Source organism: Buteo buteo, chromosome 4 (assembly GCF_964188355.1).
Source record: "Buteo buteo chromosome 4, bButBut1.hap1.1, whole genome shotgun sequence".
In the NCBI taxonomy this organism is placed as follows: Eukaryota; Metazoa; Chordata; class Aves; order Accipitriformes; family Accipitridae; genus Buteo; species Buteo buteo.
Genome location: NC_134174.1, coordinates 40,526,587 through 40,541,704, shown reverse-complemented (window position 1 = coordinate 40,541,704; position 15,118 = coordinate 40,526,587). Strand labels below are relative to the sequence as shown.

The 15,118-nt window shown below is 39.5% G+C and overlaps 1 protein-coding gene across 3 annotated transcripts in view; it reads left to right on the top strand.

The window, feature by feature from the left end:
• CSGALNACT2 (chondroitin sulfate N-acetylgalactosaminyltransferase 2) overlaps positions 1–13,786 on the top strand; it is a 35,341-nt gene extending 21,555 nt beyond the window's left edge. For 2 of the 3 annotated variants that reach the window (XM_075025620.1, XM_075025621.1), the window contains exons 3-8: positions 6,258–6,474; positions 7,009–7,110; positions 8,837–9,015; positions 10,595–10,689; positions 12,140–12,221; positions 13,383–13,786. In XM_075025620.1, the coding sequence (XP_074881721.1) occupies positions 6,258–6,474; positions 7,009–7,110; positions 8,837–9,015; positions 10,595–10,689; positions 12,140–12,221; positions 13,383–13,675 (968 nt within the window). In that variant the 3' untranslated portion in view covers positions 13,676–13,786. The remainder of the gene's footprint in view (positions 1–6,257; positions 6,475–7,008; positions 7,111–8,836; positions 9,016–10,594; positions 10,690–12,139; positions 12,222–13,382) is intronic. The other variant, XR_012650087.1, reaches the window with a different exon arrangement.
• Positions 13,787–15,118: the final 1,332 nt, after the last annotated feature.

Here is a 15,118-nt window from a genome sequence, read left to right as displayed (position 1 = left end):
AGGACCTTAGAGCTGTATTTCATACCTCTGCCTCTGTTCACACCAGTATATTGAGAACTGGTTTTGGAAATCAAACTAATTTTCTTTTGCTGTAAAGGCAGTCTCTTCAAGCATAGAGTTAAAGGAACTATAGAAAAAGGAAAGTATTTTTATGCTGTAGCTCTTCTATGGTGTGTTAGCAACTAGCCATAGTGATACATATCAGTGTCTTTTTTTAGACAAAGTTGTGGGTTGTGTGGGTATTCTGTTTTTTCGTATGTGCGAATACTACTGGCTAATTTAGACACTGGGTCAGCAAAAAAAAGGCTGCTTCTGAATATTTACACATTTTTTCCTATTTTTCCAAAACTTAGGGGTGAAAAATGGAACCAGCCAGTAGTGGTACCTGCAGGTCCCTCGCCCTGCAGCCCTGTGACTGGGCTCTAGCATGCTACCTCCATTGTCAGTTTGTGCATCCTCGTTTGATGGAAGTCTACTTGGAAAGCTGTAGCCTTTCCATTTGGAAAATACTGCTCCCTTGAGCTATCATAAACTGGTGGGTCCAAGTTTCATAGCAGACTTGGTGTATCTACAGCAGATCCTGTAACTGTCCGAAGAGCATAACTAAATTGTTGCTGGATTAACATTGCTCATTTAGAAAAACAGTTTGTTAAAGTCAGCATGAATTAAAGCAAATTATTTAAGTTCAGTATCTTCTTGAATTGCTAATAGATTATTTTGTAATAAGTGATTTAGGACTAAGACTAGAGTTTTACACAATTTGAAACAGGAAGCTGAGAAACTTGGTGTGTGGATTGGTTTTTTTGGTCCTAGGGCAAAAGAGAAAACATGAGACTGCATTAGTTAGTACATGATCATCGTATTTTATGCTTAATATAGGTAAACTGATTTTGCTTTTGTTCTGACTTGCAGGAATTTTTTTCTCAAAACTAGTGCATATCTATCTACAAAAAATTACCCACAAAACTGTGCCACAAGTACAAGCTGAACTAGAAACAGGCATTTTTATTCTGGAAGTTTTCTAGCTTCCTACCTCAACAGGATAAATTTTCATGTAGGTAAAGGTTTGGTTCTGGGAATTATTTCAGCTTTTTTCCTGGACTTGTGAAATACTAAACTAAACCCTGAGCTATGTAATCTTTTGTGGTATGTACTCTCAGGTGTATTAGTAAATCCTTAGAGAATTTGGTGGCTGTTTAAATAAGGTTAGAATCTCTTTTCTTATAATTTTACCTGATGGTATCTCTTAATCTCCACTGAGCATGTCTGAAGTTCTTCCCCAGCATTTACATTGCCTCTGATGCCCAGTCAAACATCACTGTCTTGATTTGTAAAAGTGTCAAGAATTTTCTTCTTATTGTATTTTAGGGTTTACCTAAATTGGACTCACTTGTGACAACAAAGACTAACAACATGAATTTAAAATTAATCTGCCTTCTACCTATTTAAATTTGTCTATTTTATAAATAGAAATTTCCTAAATAAACTTTTCTGAAAAAGTACACTTAATTACTCAATAATATGTGGTAGTCTGAATCTACTGATTTTCATTACTCTAGCACTGCATAGGCCAAAAAACTTCAAAGTATGTGCTGATAGATGCTGTCTTGTTGCTGCCTTTTTTTTTTTTTTTTTTGCTCTGTGTCCTCGATTTAACTGTTCCTGCAGCTCCTTTGCTGCATGCTCAGCCTCTGTGATCTGTACATGAAGATATTCTGGCTTGTCCCAGTGGTGCAAGGAAGCTGTATCCACAATAGGGAGCAACCTGTTCAAGTGTTATCCAAACTGATGTTACTGTTTTAGTGTTGTGAGACAAAGTAATGATCCATATCTGTTTTGGAGTTGTGATTAGGCAGAGCTGCCACAGCTGCATCATGGCCATTGGCAGGCTTTGAGCAATAACACCAAGTTAAAAAAAAAAAAAAAAGATTTGCAAGTATGCATTGCAACTACAAAGATACTCTCTGAAAGCTCCAAATTACTTTTCACAAAGCTCAGTTGACTTGCTCTGCTGATGAAGAGAAAACCAGCAAGTTTCTCAGCTCTGCAGGGCTCCGTTTGCTGTATTGTACACCTTTTTTGCTTTGCTGCAACCCAGAATGAAGCTTCCAGAATTCTAGTATTAACAGAAAAAAAATCTGACCCTAAAAAAAGTATTGTTGTGCAGTTGCTGTTTGAGAAACTCTTTGAAGTTGGCTTTTTTTCTTAATATTTCCATTAGATGTAAGTGTATGAGAAACAGGAGTATGCTGTTCCCCTTGGATGGAGAGTATCCCTAGAGAGGATAGAAGTTGCAATATTACATATTTTCACAAATTTAAGGGGTCCAGGACTCCACGCAATGAACGTAGTTGCTGAATTGGGCATTCTAAGATAGTCCTGGATTAAAAATAGATCTCTTTGACATCAGTGTTTGATAATACTGAAAAACAGAATAAGTAAGATGAGAAGAGCATAATAGTATTACCTCTCTCCATGCGCTTTCTTCAGAAGCCTGTGACATTAAGCCTTGAATAGCGATGCAAAACTCATCGGGGAGCCTTCATGGACATCTGTACTTCACTATCAGTGTAACTGGTTTATTTGGGTTACATTTATCAGGGCAATGGGTTTATTTTACCAAGAGATTAAAAGCTCCTCCATTGGATATACATTTAAAATTAACCTTTGGAAAATAGAGGTATTAGCATTTTTTTTCAGAAATTAATTACCAATTAGCTGATCTCTAATAAAGGTCTTGTTATTGAATGTCTACCAGAATTTGAGTGCTGCTGTTTGGGTCCATTTCTCTTGCTTCTGTGTTTCTGGTTGGAACTGGGCGAAGGCCAGAAACTGTCTTTAGGTCTGAATCTCAAGGGAAGACTCACCACCCATCCTTGGGGTGTAACAATTGTTAATCTCAATGCTGAAAGCTCAAAGGCAAAACTCTTCCAGAGTCCTTGCCATCCATAAAATGTTGTGGACTGTTTGTCACGCAAACACCCCCTTTAGTATGTCCTGCATAAGACCAGAAACTGGCCAGTGTCCTGGGAACTTCAATGCAGAATTTTAATGCACACAAAAAAATAGGATGCGTCTTAAATTCCATAGACCAAACCATTTCTTGGTAGCTTTCTTGATGGTTGTAAAATAAGTAATAGTATTTGAGGCAATAGAAGAACAGCATTTTGGCTTGGATAGTAATTGATCCCCAGTGTTCCTAGATTTAATTTGTTTGGTGAGAAACAGAACTTCTGCAAAGGCAGTAAAGCTTCATGGACCAGGAATAACAGCTGTTAAATTATTTCTGCTGCTTTTTACCTCTTTGCTTATAGAGCTCTATTTTGGATGGCAGCCAGTGTGTGCTAGTTGGAAGGTGAGATAGCAGGCTTTATTACATGAGTCAGTCCCAAGTGCTAAAAACCTGAATACACTTAAGAAGTAAAACAGATGTAGGTTCTTTTTCTGGCTGTTCTCAATTCTGGCTTCTGTGTATACAAGCCTTAATCCCATAAAAGTATTCAAATTAGTAGATTATCTGTGGAGGTTAGCTCATAGCAAGGAGAATAACTCGAGGAGCACATACTTACTATTTAAAAAGTGTGGTGCTGGTAAGATGTTGAGATTCAAAAGTTTAGACGCTTACATTCCAGCAACTGAATGTTGGCAAGGCACTACTCAAATTTATACTTGCATATTAACATATTTATGAAGTTACAGCAGCATTTTTTTTAAAGTTACTTTAATCTACAAATTTTTATTCTGTCCTACAGCCTTCAGTTGTAGAATGACATCTAAGCTTATCCTTTGATTAAAGATAAGCTATTGGCAACTGACATGCTTTTTAAAAACTTCACTTACTTTGTAAATGGTATTTTCATCTGTAAACAGCTACTGGATACTAGAGAAAGGAATGTAATATACAATACCAAATGTTAATTTATGCAGGAGTATGGGTACAAAGTACTTGCTGCGTACTGCATGAGAGCATGGTGTGCAAACACCATGGTGCATTAGCTGCTCCAATAACCAAGAAGCTGCTTTCAAGCTACAGTGCTGGACTAGGCAGCACAAAGTGTTGGAGTGGAAAAGGGTTGAGAGGGATAAAAGACTTTTCTGCTTCTAACAGTCAACACTGTGGACTTTCATAGTTTGAAACACCCTTTTTGGTACTTGTAATTAATACTGACTTGAAACTGTCATGCTTTTCCAGAGCATTAAAATGTGGTGCATATTTTATGCAGCTCTGTGTTCACAAAGAAATAGATGAGGATTTCTCTGTCTAAAAGGAGGGCATTGCAAAACTTTGTTCAAAGGGTAAAAAGCATTTAAGTTGAAAAGTTAGATTCAGTCACCATTAAATTCCAGTGTGATGGCACCAGCTTGTTCTGCTGCACCCTGTCTCCTACAGACCCTGTGTGGTGGTCATCCACGTTTCCCATCAGGTCTGCTGGTGCACATGCTCGCCCACAAGAAAGAGCGCCTTACAGAGCTGAACACTGGAGGGGAATAGGGAGCTCGCTGTGAAAGAGCAGATGTTGGGCGGACACAGGACAGAGGCAGGAAGAGGGAACGTCAGTGAATGAAACTGGATTTGGTTTGGGGGGAGGCTGGAGCAGAGGATCATGGAGGGAGTTAGGCAGGTTTAGGGAAAGGACTCTGTGAGGGAGCCTGGGCTATAGAGGAAAAAAGTTGGGGCAAGGTGGTGTACGTGTTCCTTTGCTTCTCGTATTCAATGAGAAGGTAATGGGAGGAGGGGAATGTGGAAGAATATTGTCCTGGGGATAGGGAGAGAAGCAAAGCTGTAAGATCACTTCTTTCTAGTTCCTGAGATAGACAAAACCAAGCTCCTCAAAGTTTGAGGGCTGCTCCCTTCAGACACCTTGACCCCTCTTGATTTCAGTTGCAAAAAAGACGACAACAACAACAAGGACAGTATCAATACTGAGCGCAAGAGACAACCCTTTGTGTCACCAGAACAGTTCATCTACCCTGTGCCCTGCCACCTTCTGTCTGGGTGGGAGGCTGGGAGAGGATTTCAGCTGCTCTGGAGGCTGGCTTGCAGGAGAGGCAGTTCAGGCCTGCCAAGTGAATGGAAATACACTGGTTGCATGGTGTAAAGGCAGGTGTGTTCATCTTGCTTGGGGGTATGCAGCTTTTCATAACTTTCTCAATGGTCTGTGTGGCCAGCTCAACTGAAAGTTGTTTGGTTCCTAGTGTAGCTTATGTTTCTTCTCTATAATATACCTTTTCCTTGTGGGGGAGAGAGGAGAGCCGAGATAGGATGAACATAGGGTAGTTCTGTTAGCAGATTTTTCCTGTCATCATTTCATACTCTCAGATTAGTATAGATACGGGATTACCAACACCGAGCTCAGTTCAGTCAAAGCCATAGATGAGTCTTGGTCTTTTCCTTTGTGGTGTGACATTAGAGAGGCTGTTGGCTTGAGTTGCTTCCTTGATGGTCCTTAAACGAAAGCGATCAGCTAACCTAAATATTTGTTCTGAATGGGATAGATTTCCCTGCCTATTAGGGGTAAAATGTCTCTAAATAGATAATCCTGTTTACAGAGATCTGGTATTGTTTTCTCAAAGTGCTGCAGCTATGTAGAAAACTTCTGCTTACGTTTTAGAGGACCACAGCTACAGTATAACACCGTTATCCTTACTTATGGGATAGAAAGCACTGTAGCTAGTGGTCAGCAGTGAAAACAATTCTAAAGCATTCCAGTATTTATTGCATGGATTATTTTTTTTTTTTTAGATATCACATTTCAGATTTTACAGGCTTTGTCAAGTGAGTTATTGTCATTTGTTCTGCCCACAGCTTGTGTTGTGTTGATTGCTGGCCAGATGATCTCAGCTTTCACTGTGGACTAGCTCAGGGGAAGATCCTTACTGAAGGCTTAAGAACAGGCAATATTAGATTTCAGCCATGCTTTTCCTTAGCAAATAGTTGAATTCCCTTTTTCTTGAAAGGACCCAACTCTAATTCCTCCTGAGAAGTTGGTGTAGGACCATAAAACCTATCTAAGAAGCAGGGGAAGCTGGAGGTTGTTTGAGATTGTTTTTCATATCTGGTCTAAGAAGGTAGGAGGGTGATTGTGATAATTGGTGGTTTGTGGATTTGTTTGTTTGTTTTTAGGAAAACCCCAGAAGCTTTCCCCCAAACGCTTTATTTTTCACTTCTTTTATAGTTCTCAGGAAAAACAGTGTTTCTGAAATACAATTGCTGGGATCTTTGACTTTACAAATTACTTGTGTGACTTATTCTTCAGGTTACTATCGTACAGAAAGAGATAAGGGGACACAGTATGAGCTGTTTTATAAGAAGATGGATGGCATGGAATACAGGCATGTCACCTTGTTCCGACCTTTTGGACCCCTCATGAAAGTGAAGAGTGAAACGGTTGATATTTCTAGATCAATGATTAACATTATTGTCCCTCTTGCTGGAAGAACTGAGGCATTTGCACAATTTATGCAAAACTTTAGGTAGGTGCGTGAGATTGTATAGTGAGCTCTGTTGCTGATTTTCAGTATTTTGTTTCATTTTCAAAATGAATTTCTGTTCTGGTGGATTGGTGACAGAACTAATGATTCCAACATTGTGTCCAGCTGCCTTGGGATGTTTGTAATCGAACCGATTGTGTAGAGAAAATATTCCTTCTAAAAGTATTTAAGAGATTCTCAAACTGCACCAAAACCCCTTTTAGACTAAATGCCAGGACCACAGTGAACCTGGACACAGATGATCTTGAACATCGTTTCTGTATTTACAACAGATTTTGAGCTCCTGTTTAAAAAAACAAGGTGTTGGAATGAGACACACAGTATTGGAACCTTCTGATTCAAATGGGAAAGATGGGGAAAGAAGAGGGAAAACATCTTCTGTGTTTTCTTTAGAAGCTAGTTGAAGTCTGACCAGAATAATTAAATCTGCTAATACTTTTAAATGCAATAGCTTTACCTGAAGCTTCTGTTGTGTTGCAAGTAATTGTTAATATCAGCTTATCTTTGTGCTTATAGGGATGTGTGTATTCATCAGGATAAGCGTGTTCACCTCACAGTGGTGTATTTTGGACAAGATGGGCTATCGGAAGTAAAAAGCATCCTAGAATCTGTAGCTAGGTAAGTGTGTCGATCTAATGTCAGTCAATACATACTATATTGATGGGCATTTAAAATGGTTTTTAAAAAGGATGAAATAATAAAAAGAATAATTTTATAGTCCATTACAGTTTAATAGGAAAAGTAAGCTTTATCTACAGTACACTATTTTTTGGTTGGCATTTTACAGCTTAAGTTGCAAAAGTCTCCTGAAGACTACTAAAAATCAAGTTAATAGGCCAAAAAAGACTAACAGCAGTGGCTTTGAGGTTTCTGTCTGACAGTCCAAAAAACAACAGGGATGAGTTTTGCAGTGAATATTCAGTCATGCTAACTGATCGAGCAGAATTAAAGTTCTTTGGAACTGGGATGCACATTTTTATAGTTCTTCCACTGGAGAATCAGTTTTATTTAATGATAAGGAGAAGGAATGTAGTCAAAGTAGGCTGGTGGGCTGCTGAGTGTGAGAAGTTAAGTTTTGCCCTCTGTCCTCTAGGTACTAGGTAATTGGGCCCATACTTACCTTCTGCTATAAAACAACGTTAGACACCATTTGTCTCGGCAAATACCGTTACAGTAGCATGGATTTAAAATTCCCAAATGTTGCTTTTCGTTCCGCCGGAGGGATGGGACAGGTAGTAGCATCTGTAAGCCTGTAGCCAAGGGGCTGCTTCTCTGCCTGAGCTCTTGTGCTCATCCCTGAGCTGGGACCCCGTTCCCCGTGTTAGCCAAGAAGAGCTGGGTTCCCAGGTATCCATCCCCATCTCACAACGCAGGCCAGGGCTCTCTCTGCTCGGTGAAACGTATTAGGGACAGGCTGTTGTGTCGCTGGCTTAATATCTGGCGGCGAGTCGGCCTGCCGTGCACGGACATCTTCTAGGAAGGGAGGAGTGCCTCTGCCCTCCCCTCACAGAGCCTCTCTGGCGTCTAGCTTGCTGAGTGCCGGACGCCTCTGTTTCTGAGGCCTCTCTGCTGCCGCCGTGCTCCCTGTGAGACGTCCTCTTCTTCTCACAGCACTGAGTCAGGTTCAGTGCTGCCAACTCACTGGGCATTTATCTGGTTCTTTATCTTCTTAGCGGTGCTACTGTTGAGTATCTTCGCTCTGTTCTCAGCAAGCATTGACCTCTGAAGTGTCACCAAAGTAGACACTTAACTTTGCTTGAAGATGTTCCCCGGGTGTATTTCCAGTCTCCCTTTGCTGCTCCTTCCCTCTTCTGCGATGAGTACTACTTCTGCGATGTGTGCTACTGGTATGAAATACTGAGGAGAAGCAAACTGACTGGGTTACGGTGGCAACCCCAGACAGATGGCCTTTTGCCTCCTGAGTTTCCTAGTGTCAAGACTCTGGCTTTCTGTTTCTCTGTGACATAGTGAAGACAGATATTGCTCTGTTAGTCAGGACTTCTTAGTTTATGGGGACAAATTTTAGATGGCATTGTAATTTCAGAGAACACTTGAATTCACGTCAGTTGCCAAAAGGCCTTTTAAATCTGTCCAAATGATTAAATGCAAAGTGAAGTTATGAAGTAAGACTAAGGTCCATCTTTTTACAATGTCTAAGCTCTGACACTTAAAATAGACAAGTAAGTGGAACAGGATATTTTTTTCTCATCCCGATGATATAACTTTTTTTTAAAATTTCCAGAGTTTAATTACTGTAAACTGCTGAAAAAGTATAAATGGTCCCTTCTGCCGCCGCCCCCCCCCCCCCCGATTTATTTTGGGTTTGGTTCTGTTTTTCTTCTAGAGAAACTAACTTCCACAATTACACGCTTGTCTCTCTGAATGAGGAATTTAACCGAGGCCGGGGACTTGACATGGGTGCCAGAGCCTGGGAAAAGGGCGAGGTCCTGATGTTCTTCTGTGATGTTGATGTTTATTTCACAGCCGAGTTCCTCAACAGTTGTCGCTTAAATGCTGAGCCTGGTATGTCCCTTTACAGTTGCTGTAACTGAGTCTTCTTGTCTTGTTTGGCTTAAACTGGCCTGTGTTGAACATAGAGAAAACTAATTTGAATGGTGGAGCTTATTCAATACCATGCACCTAGGAAAATGAAAAATTCTTTGTGCACAAAAGACAATAACTTTTGCCTTAGTGTAGCTTGTTTTAAGGACATGGGGTTTTTTGTACAGTAAATACAATTTTCACATTTTCTTAAGATTTGCCTGTCTAAAAGAAAGCTGGACACTTTAATTGCTTTAACATGTAAATTTGTATAGCAAAACTCAATGTAGCACTTATGGTGGAAGAAGATTTTTGTTATACTGAAATCTCTAACAAGTTTGGTTTATGTCTTCTCACACTTGTGTGGCCATGACATGTCGCATACGAATAGTTTTCAGTAGAGCTACACAATGTGCTCCTTACAGAGACTGAGCTAATGTTCCACATTTACATCCCAAGCTCTGAAATTTTCTGACCATTTTTCTCAAGTTTGTATGAAGCTTGCTTGTTCTACAACCTTCTGCCAAGAAGGATAAAGCTTTCTTGATTTAACAGGTGTGCTAGTTAAGACCTTCTCCTGTCAAACATTTGTTTGGGTTCTTTTTTTTAATGCTTACTCTTATTCCAGATTTGTTGCAGCCAGAAACCATTTTCTCCAAATGTCAGTTTGGAACGAATAGATACTTTTTCTTCACATAATAAATGGGCACAAAAATCTGCTATAAGCCAGATACTTGGATTCTGTTTCTTGCTTTTTCTTTCATTTCTGTCTCTGCACTTCATGAAACGAGTTGTATAAATAATTGGAAAAACTTTGGAGAAGAGCATCTTGTGAGCTTTCTCAAGGGAGTTTGGCAAACTGCTTGACAATTCATACTGACACTTTGTCACCTTTGCTTCAAATGAGATCTGAAAATGCTTCTCACGTGTTCAGAGTTGGTGCCCAAATCAGGGTACTGAGTATTCTTGCGGGCTGTTGTCAATACCTTTGCAGCACTGGCAATGCAAGAGATCCTTGAAAAGTATTTATCTGGCTTCTGTAATAGGCATAGAACCAGTGTCACAGTGTGATCAGGATACTCGTGATGCTTAATGCCCTTGCAGGGGACATCCTGGATGTACACTCTTTTAAATGCTTGTGGAAAGAGACAAGCTCATGAAACTCAAACTATGCAAGGTGTTACTTAGACTTGGTTATTTTTTAGCTTTACTGCATACCATTATTGCAGGAATTTTTCACTGTCATCTAATGTGATATTGTGAAATATAATATATATAATATTTTATATGTGTGTAAGTATGTATAACTATATATAAATGTATACCTGTGTATACCTATAGAGTATATATAAATACATATACATATATTTTTTAATCCTGTGGGCTCTGCCCCACTAGATGTTGTGGGCTACCTAGATGGGAAATCCGAGCAGTTAGATGTTCTATTTGTTTTCACTAGGTGGCTAATAGCTAATATTTTACAGAATGAGAATATTTCTGGTTTCCTCTTGCCTTCAGAAAGTATGCCCACAGTGAGTAACAATTACCTTTTGACTTCCAGGGAAAAAGGTTTTTTATCCTGTGGTATTCAGCCTTTATAATCCTGCTATTGTCTATGCCAACCAAGATATACCACCCCCTGTGGAGCAACAATTGGTAAGTAGCATGATTTATTCTGGATAGAACTAGTTGTGCTTTGTATAAAACAAAATTAAGTGTAACTTAATAGTCTCTTTGGGATATCTTATGACCTTTGGCAGTGCATATCTAAACAGTTTTCTCCATTATGGGCAAAGCACTTGGAAGAAAATCTTATCAAACAGTACAAAACTCGTTCTTTGATAAACTTGGAGTTCTACCTAGATTTAAAAAGAAAAAATGTGCTATTAGTCAAATGAAGTTGGTAGTTCTGATCTATGGCTTAATTCTGGCTTGGAAAGCCATTATCTTAGAAGGAGAGTGGCATAACACAGCACCAACTTTCATCTTACGTTCCAGCAAACAAAGAAGTGGAAAAAAAACTATGAACGGTCCTTGATAAGCTTTCCTCGGTGTCGACTCTCTTTGCTAACTACCAAGTTGCAGGAAGTGTGCCAAGTAACTCGAGATGGACTAAAATGTTCAGTCAGTTGCTTGCTTCATGCTGTGGACAGCTGTACTCTGTGCAGATTGTTTCTTTACCTTTGCCATCCAACATCTGCCAGAACCATTGGCTGTTACACTGCTAATTTCATCTTGCTTTTGGAATGGAAACACTGCTTCTGGGGAAGCTTGTAGTCAAAATAATAAACAAATAAACCCCACAAACATTCAAGGGAATAGGTTTAAAGATAATTTGGGGCTCAGTAGAATGAAGGAAGTACTGTATTTCTGGGTCTTTGTTGCCTGAAGGTGGAATGGCCACAGTCGATGTCCAGCCTGACTCTCTTTCAAGAAACTGCATAAATGAAACTGGGTTTTGCAGCTGGGACTTCTCAGGTAGACTGGTTTGGAGGAGAGAGAGTGCAGCACAGCCTTACTAAAAGAAAAGAAAAACATAACCCTCACTCCCTATGCTGTTTGCAGGGATCCTACTGAAAGTAGGAGGGAAGCTTTTGCATGTGGCTTCAGATAGTCACAGCTGAGAGAGGAGTGAGCTCCTGACTGACAACTCGGCTGGCTACTTTTTTGAATTGAACAACTTTATAGTTGCTGACTTCAATCACAAACCTTACTTTTCTTGCCATATCAGAACAAGAAGAGACAAATGTGGCCTTAGAAACCAGGTACGAATTGGAGTATCAGGAACAGATGATTTGGCAATAGACTACCAAAAATTTACTGCTTGGTCTCTGCAGATAATAGAAAATAGAAGTGGTGTGGCAGAAAGGTAAATGTGGAAACTGCAATGAGAGTAAGTATTTGAAATTGGATGGCAAAGGGTGAAGTGAACAGCGGGTAATTAGGAAGCCCACATCTGTGCATGATACAGAACTATTAGAAGTATATGTGCTGTATCTTGCAGTGAGCAAATGATCAGAAGAGCTTAGCTTTCTACAAAACCAAATGCAAAGTACCTCCTTCAATGTATTTTGCATTTCAAAATGATACTGTTTTAAAATTGCAGGTACACAAGAAGGATTCTGGTTTCTGGCGTGATTTTGGCTTTGGGATGACTTGTCAATATCGGACAGACTTTCTGACTGTTGGTAAGATGAAACTGTAAAAAAAAAAATAAATCTGCGTGTTTAAAAATTGAATTCTCTGTTCTTATCTAACAACAGGAGAGTAATGCATTTATTTCTTTTATTATTTTCCAAAGCCCAGCAGTCAGACTTGCTTGACAAGTTTGACCAATGAGATAAATAAGTTTTTCTAGATGTTGATGTCCCATCTGATGAGTTTGTTGAGTCACAATATTTTTTAGCAGCAACATTTCACTCTTTTTTTTTTTTTTTTTTACTTTGTGACTGTCTGAAGCAAGTTAATCTAAGTTTAAGAAACACATCCCTCAAGTAAACCACTAACATAGACAAGAAGCTCTCAAATTCTTTCTTTTAAATAACCTTGAGTAGTTGAATATAGTTGTTCGAGGCTTTAGAAGTATGCTTTGGCACCGCCTTGTGGCATGCTGTTAAAATTGAGAACAGCTTGGTGTGCTTAAATTTGGAAGACCGTCTTGGAAGATAGTCTGCCAGAAGGTGTAGCGATATAGCCATATGTGCTGTATAATGGCTTGAATGCAGGTTGATTTCTAATAGCAGTCACATTGCCATGTATATAGTATATGCTAAATAAAGACTTCATAATTCTAGAGTTTTGAAATTGTGCATGAGTCTGGGTCGATTTTCACTATGGTCCTGGAAAGGCAAGAGAACTTAAAATGGTAGAACAGGTTCCTTTACTTAATCCAGCTTCCTGAGTTGTGACCTAGGGAGTAATTGCTGGCATTTTTAGAGAGGGCTTTTCATATGGTGCATGACTGCTTCATTTTCCAGCTGCTAAAATCCATTATGATTGCTAAAAATAACCCAAAAGTATAGCCAGTGAGGTTTGCCTACAGTTTTCTGCAGCTGTCACATGGGATGTCATGCATAATGCGATTTGGAGACACTGTTCTAAGAGACGTTCTGAAGCCAGCAGTGCATGATCTGTGTCCTGGGTAGTTTCCACCGCAAAGGATGTGGTATGCTTGAAGCTCCTCTCCCTCAATTTGGCATGCTTTGGCATGGAGAACTTGGAAGTTAATTGCTCCAGAATTTCTGGTATGTTGTAGAGATTTGGTAATATGTTACACAAGGAGTGTTGCTCTTTTTGCCTTATATCTAGCCTGTGTGCCAAAATAACATCTTCTGATATTGTTTTTGTAGGGGGTTTTGACTTGGAAGTGAAAGGCTGGGGCGGTGAGGATGTTCACCTTTACAGAAAGTACTTGCACGGTGACCTTATTGTGATCAGGACACCAGTCCCTGGTCTCTTTCACCTCTGGCATGAGAAACATTGTGCAGACGAACTCACTCCAGAGCAGTATCGCATGTGTATCCAGTCCAAAGCCATGAACGAGGCCTCTCACTCGCACCTTGGGATGCTGGTCTTCAGGGAGGAGATTGAGACTCACCTCCGTAAGCAGGCTTACAGGACTAACAGTGAAGCAGTGGGTTAAATGTCACCCCTGTGATATTTGATGACTTCAAATTCACAATGAACCAGCATCATTTTACAGCCTTAATTCAGCTTAAAAATGCAGTGCCTCTCTTTTTCAGTGAAGAAGAGTTTAGAGGGTTTTTGGTTCTTCTATTTGTTTTCCGAGTAATGCTTTAACTGGTATGCTATTACCTACATACTTTGCAAGTTCAAGCACCTCAAATAAATTGGAAAGCGTGTGTAGTTCAAGGAAAGCGTCTTCAGTATCGACTGGAAAAAATCAATGGAATGTACAACCCAACAATTTTCCACATGGTACATTTCAATTCTTATATTTGCATTATTTTAAGAATTAAATTAAATAATCTCTTGTGTTGTCTTGAGTATTTTCAGTCTGTGTGGCTCACTGTGCTGTGACTTTAGAAGGACTAAAATACATTCCATTGTAGAAAAAAGAGAAAGGTGTGAAAAAGAATCTCGCCCTGAAAGCTATACAGAATGTCCTGACTGGTACACCAACTGTTCAGGTTGCTGATTTCACAGCAAGGGCCACATTTGCTCTATTAACAGACATTCACATGGTTGAATATAGAATAATTCATGTGAAGGAGGGGAATGAAAATCTTTAAGTGGAATTTTAGAGCATATAATGTAATTTCACACTGCAAAAGAGACACCACCTTCTTATCTCGGTGGTGGATCAGGCAAGTTGGGAACATTCCAGCTGGGTGTTTCTGGGTCTGGTCTTTTCCCACAGTAGATGCCACATCACAGAATCCCTTCTATAAACTGAGCTATGCTATTAAACTTGTTTGTTTAAAGATTTTTTGGCCCCACTCCTCCTTATTCAAAGGCCTTGCCTGTACATCTCGTCCTTTAAGTTGAGGAACCGTCTTTCCATTCCCATATAAATTTATTAGAGGCCTGTTTGCTATTATGCCGGTATTGTCCTTTTGCTTTCTTTTTCTGGTATTTTCCTGACATGTTTTCGGAAGGCAGTCATACACTCATAGTGTTTTGGTGACTGAAAAAGCAAGTGCTATTACAGTCTTTCTTCATACAATGCTCTCCATTCCACTGATTATCCTAGTAGCCTTATTCTTCACTTTTTCAGTTGAGGGGGTTTTGGGGGGTTTTTTTGTTTGTTTGTTTTTTGAGCATGCATAAGCAGAATTATGCTGTGGTCTCATTAGTGCCTTGTATAATGGCACTACTACTTCGCTACTTCCCTTTTGGGTATTTTGGGTTGCATAAACAGTTTAAATGCAGGCAGGTCATTTTTCTCCATGTTGTCTTATATGCTACCATATGGCATGCCTCATTTTTAATACATTTGTTTGTAGAATGAATGCTGAGAACGCTAATTCTGTGGTTAAACCGTTTGCATGGTCTCCACTGAATTTAGAAATTAGTTGAAAACCCTTCTCAAACTGGGTGATTAAGATCTGTTCATGAATTCAGT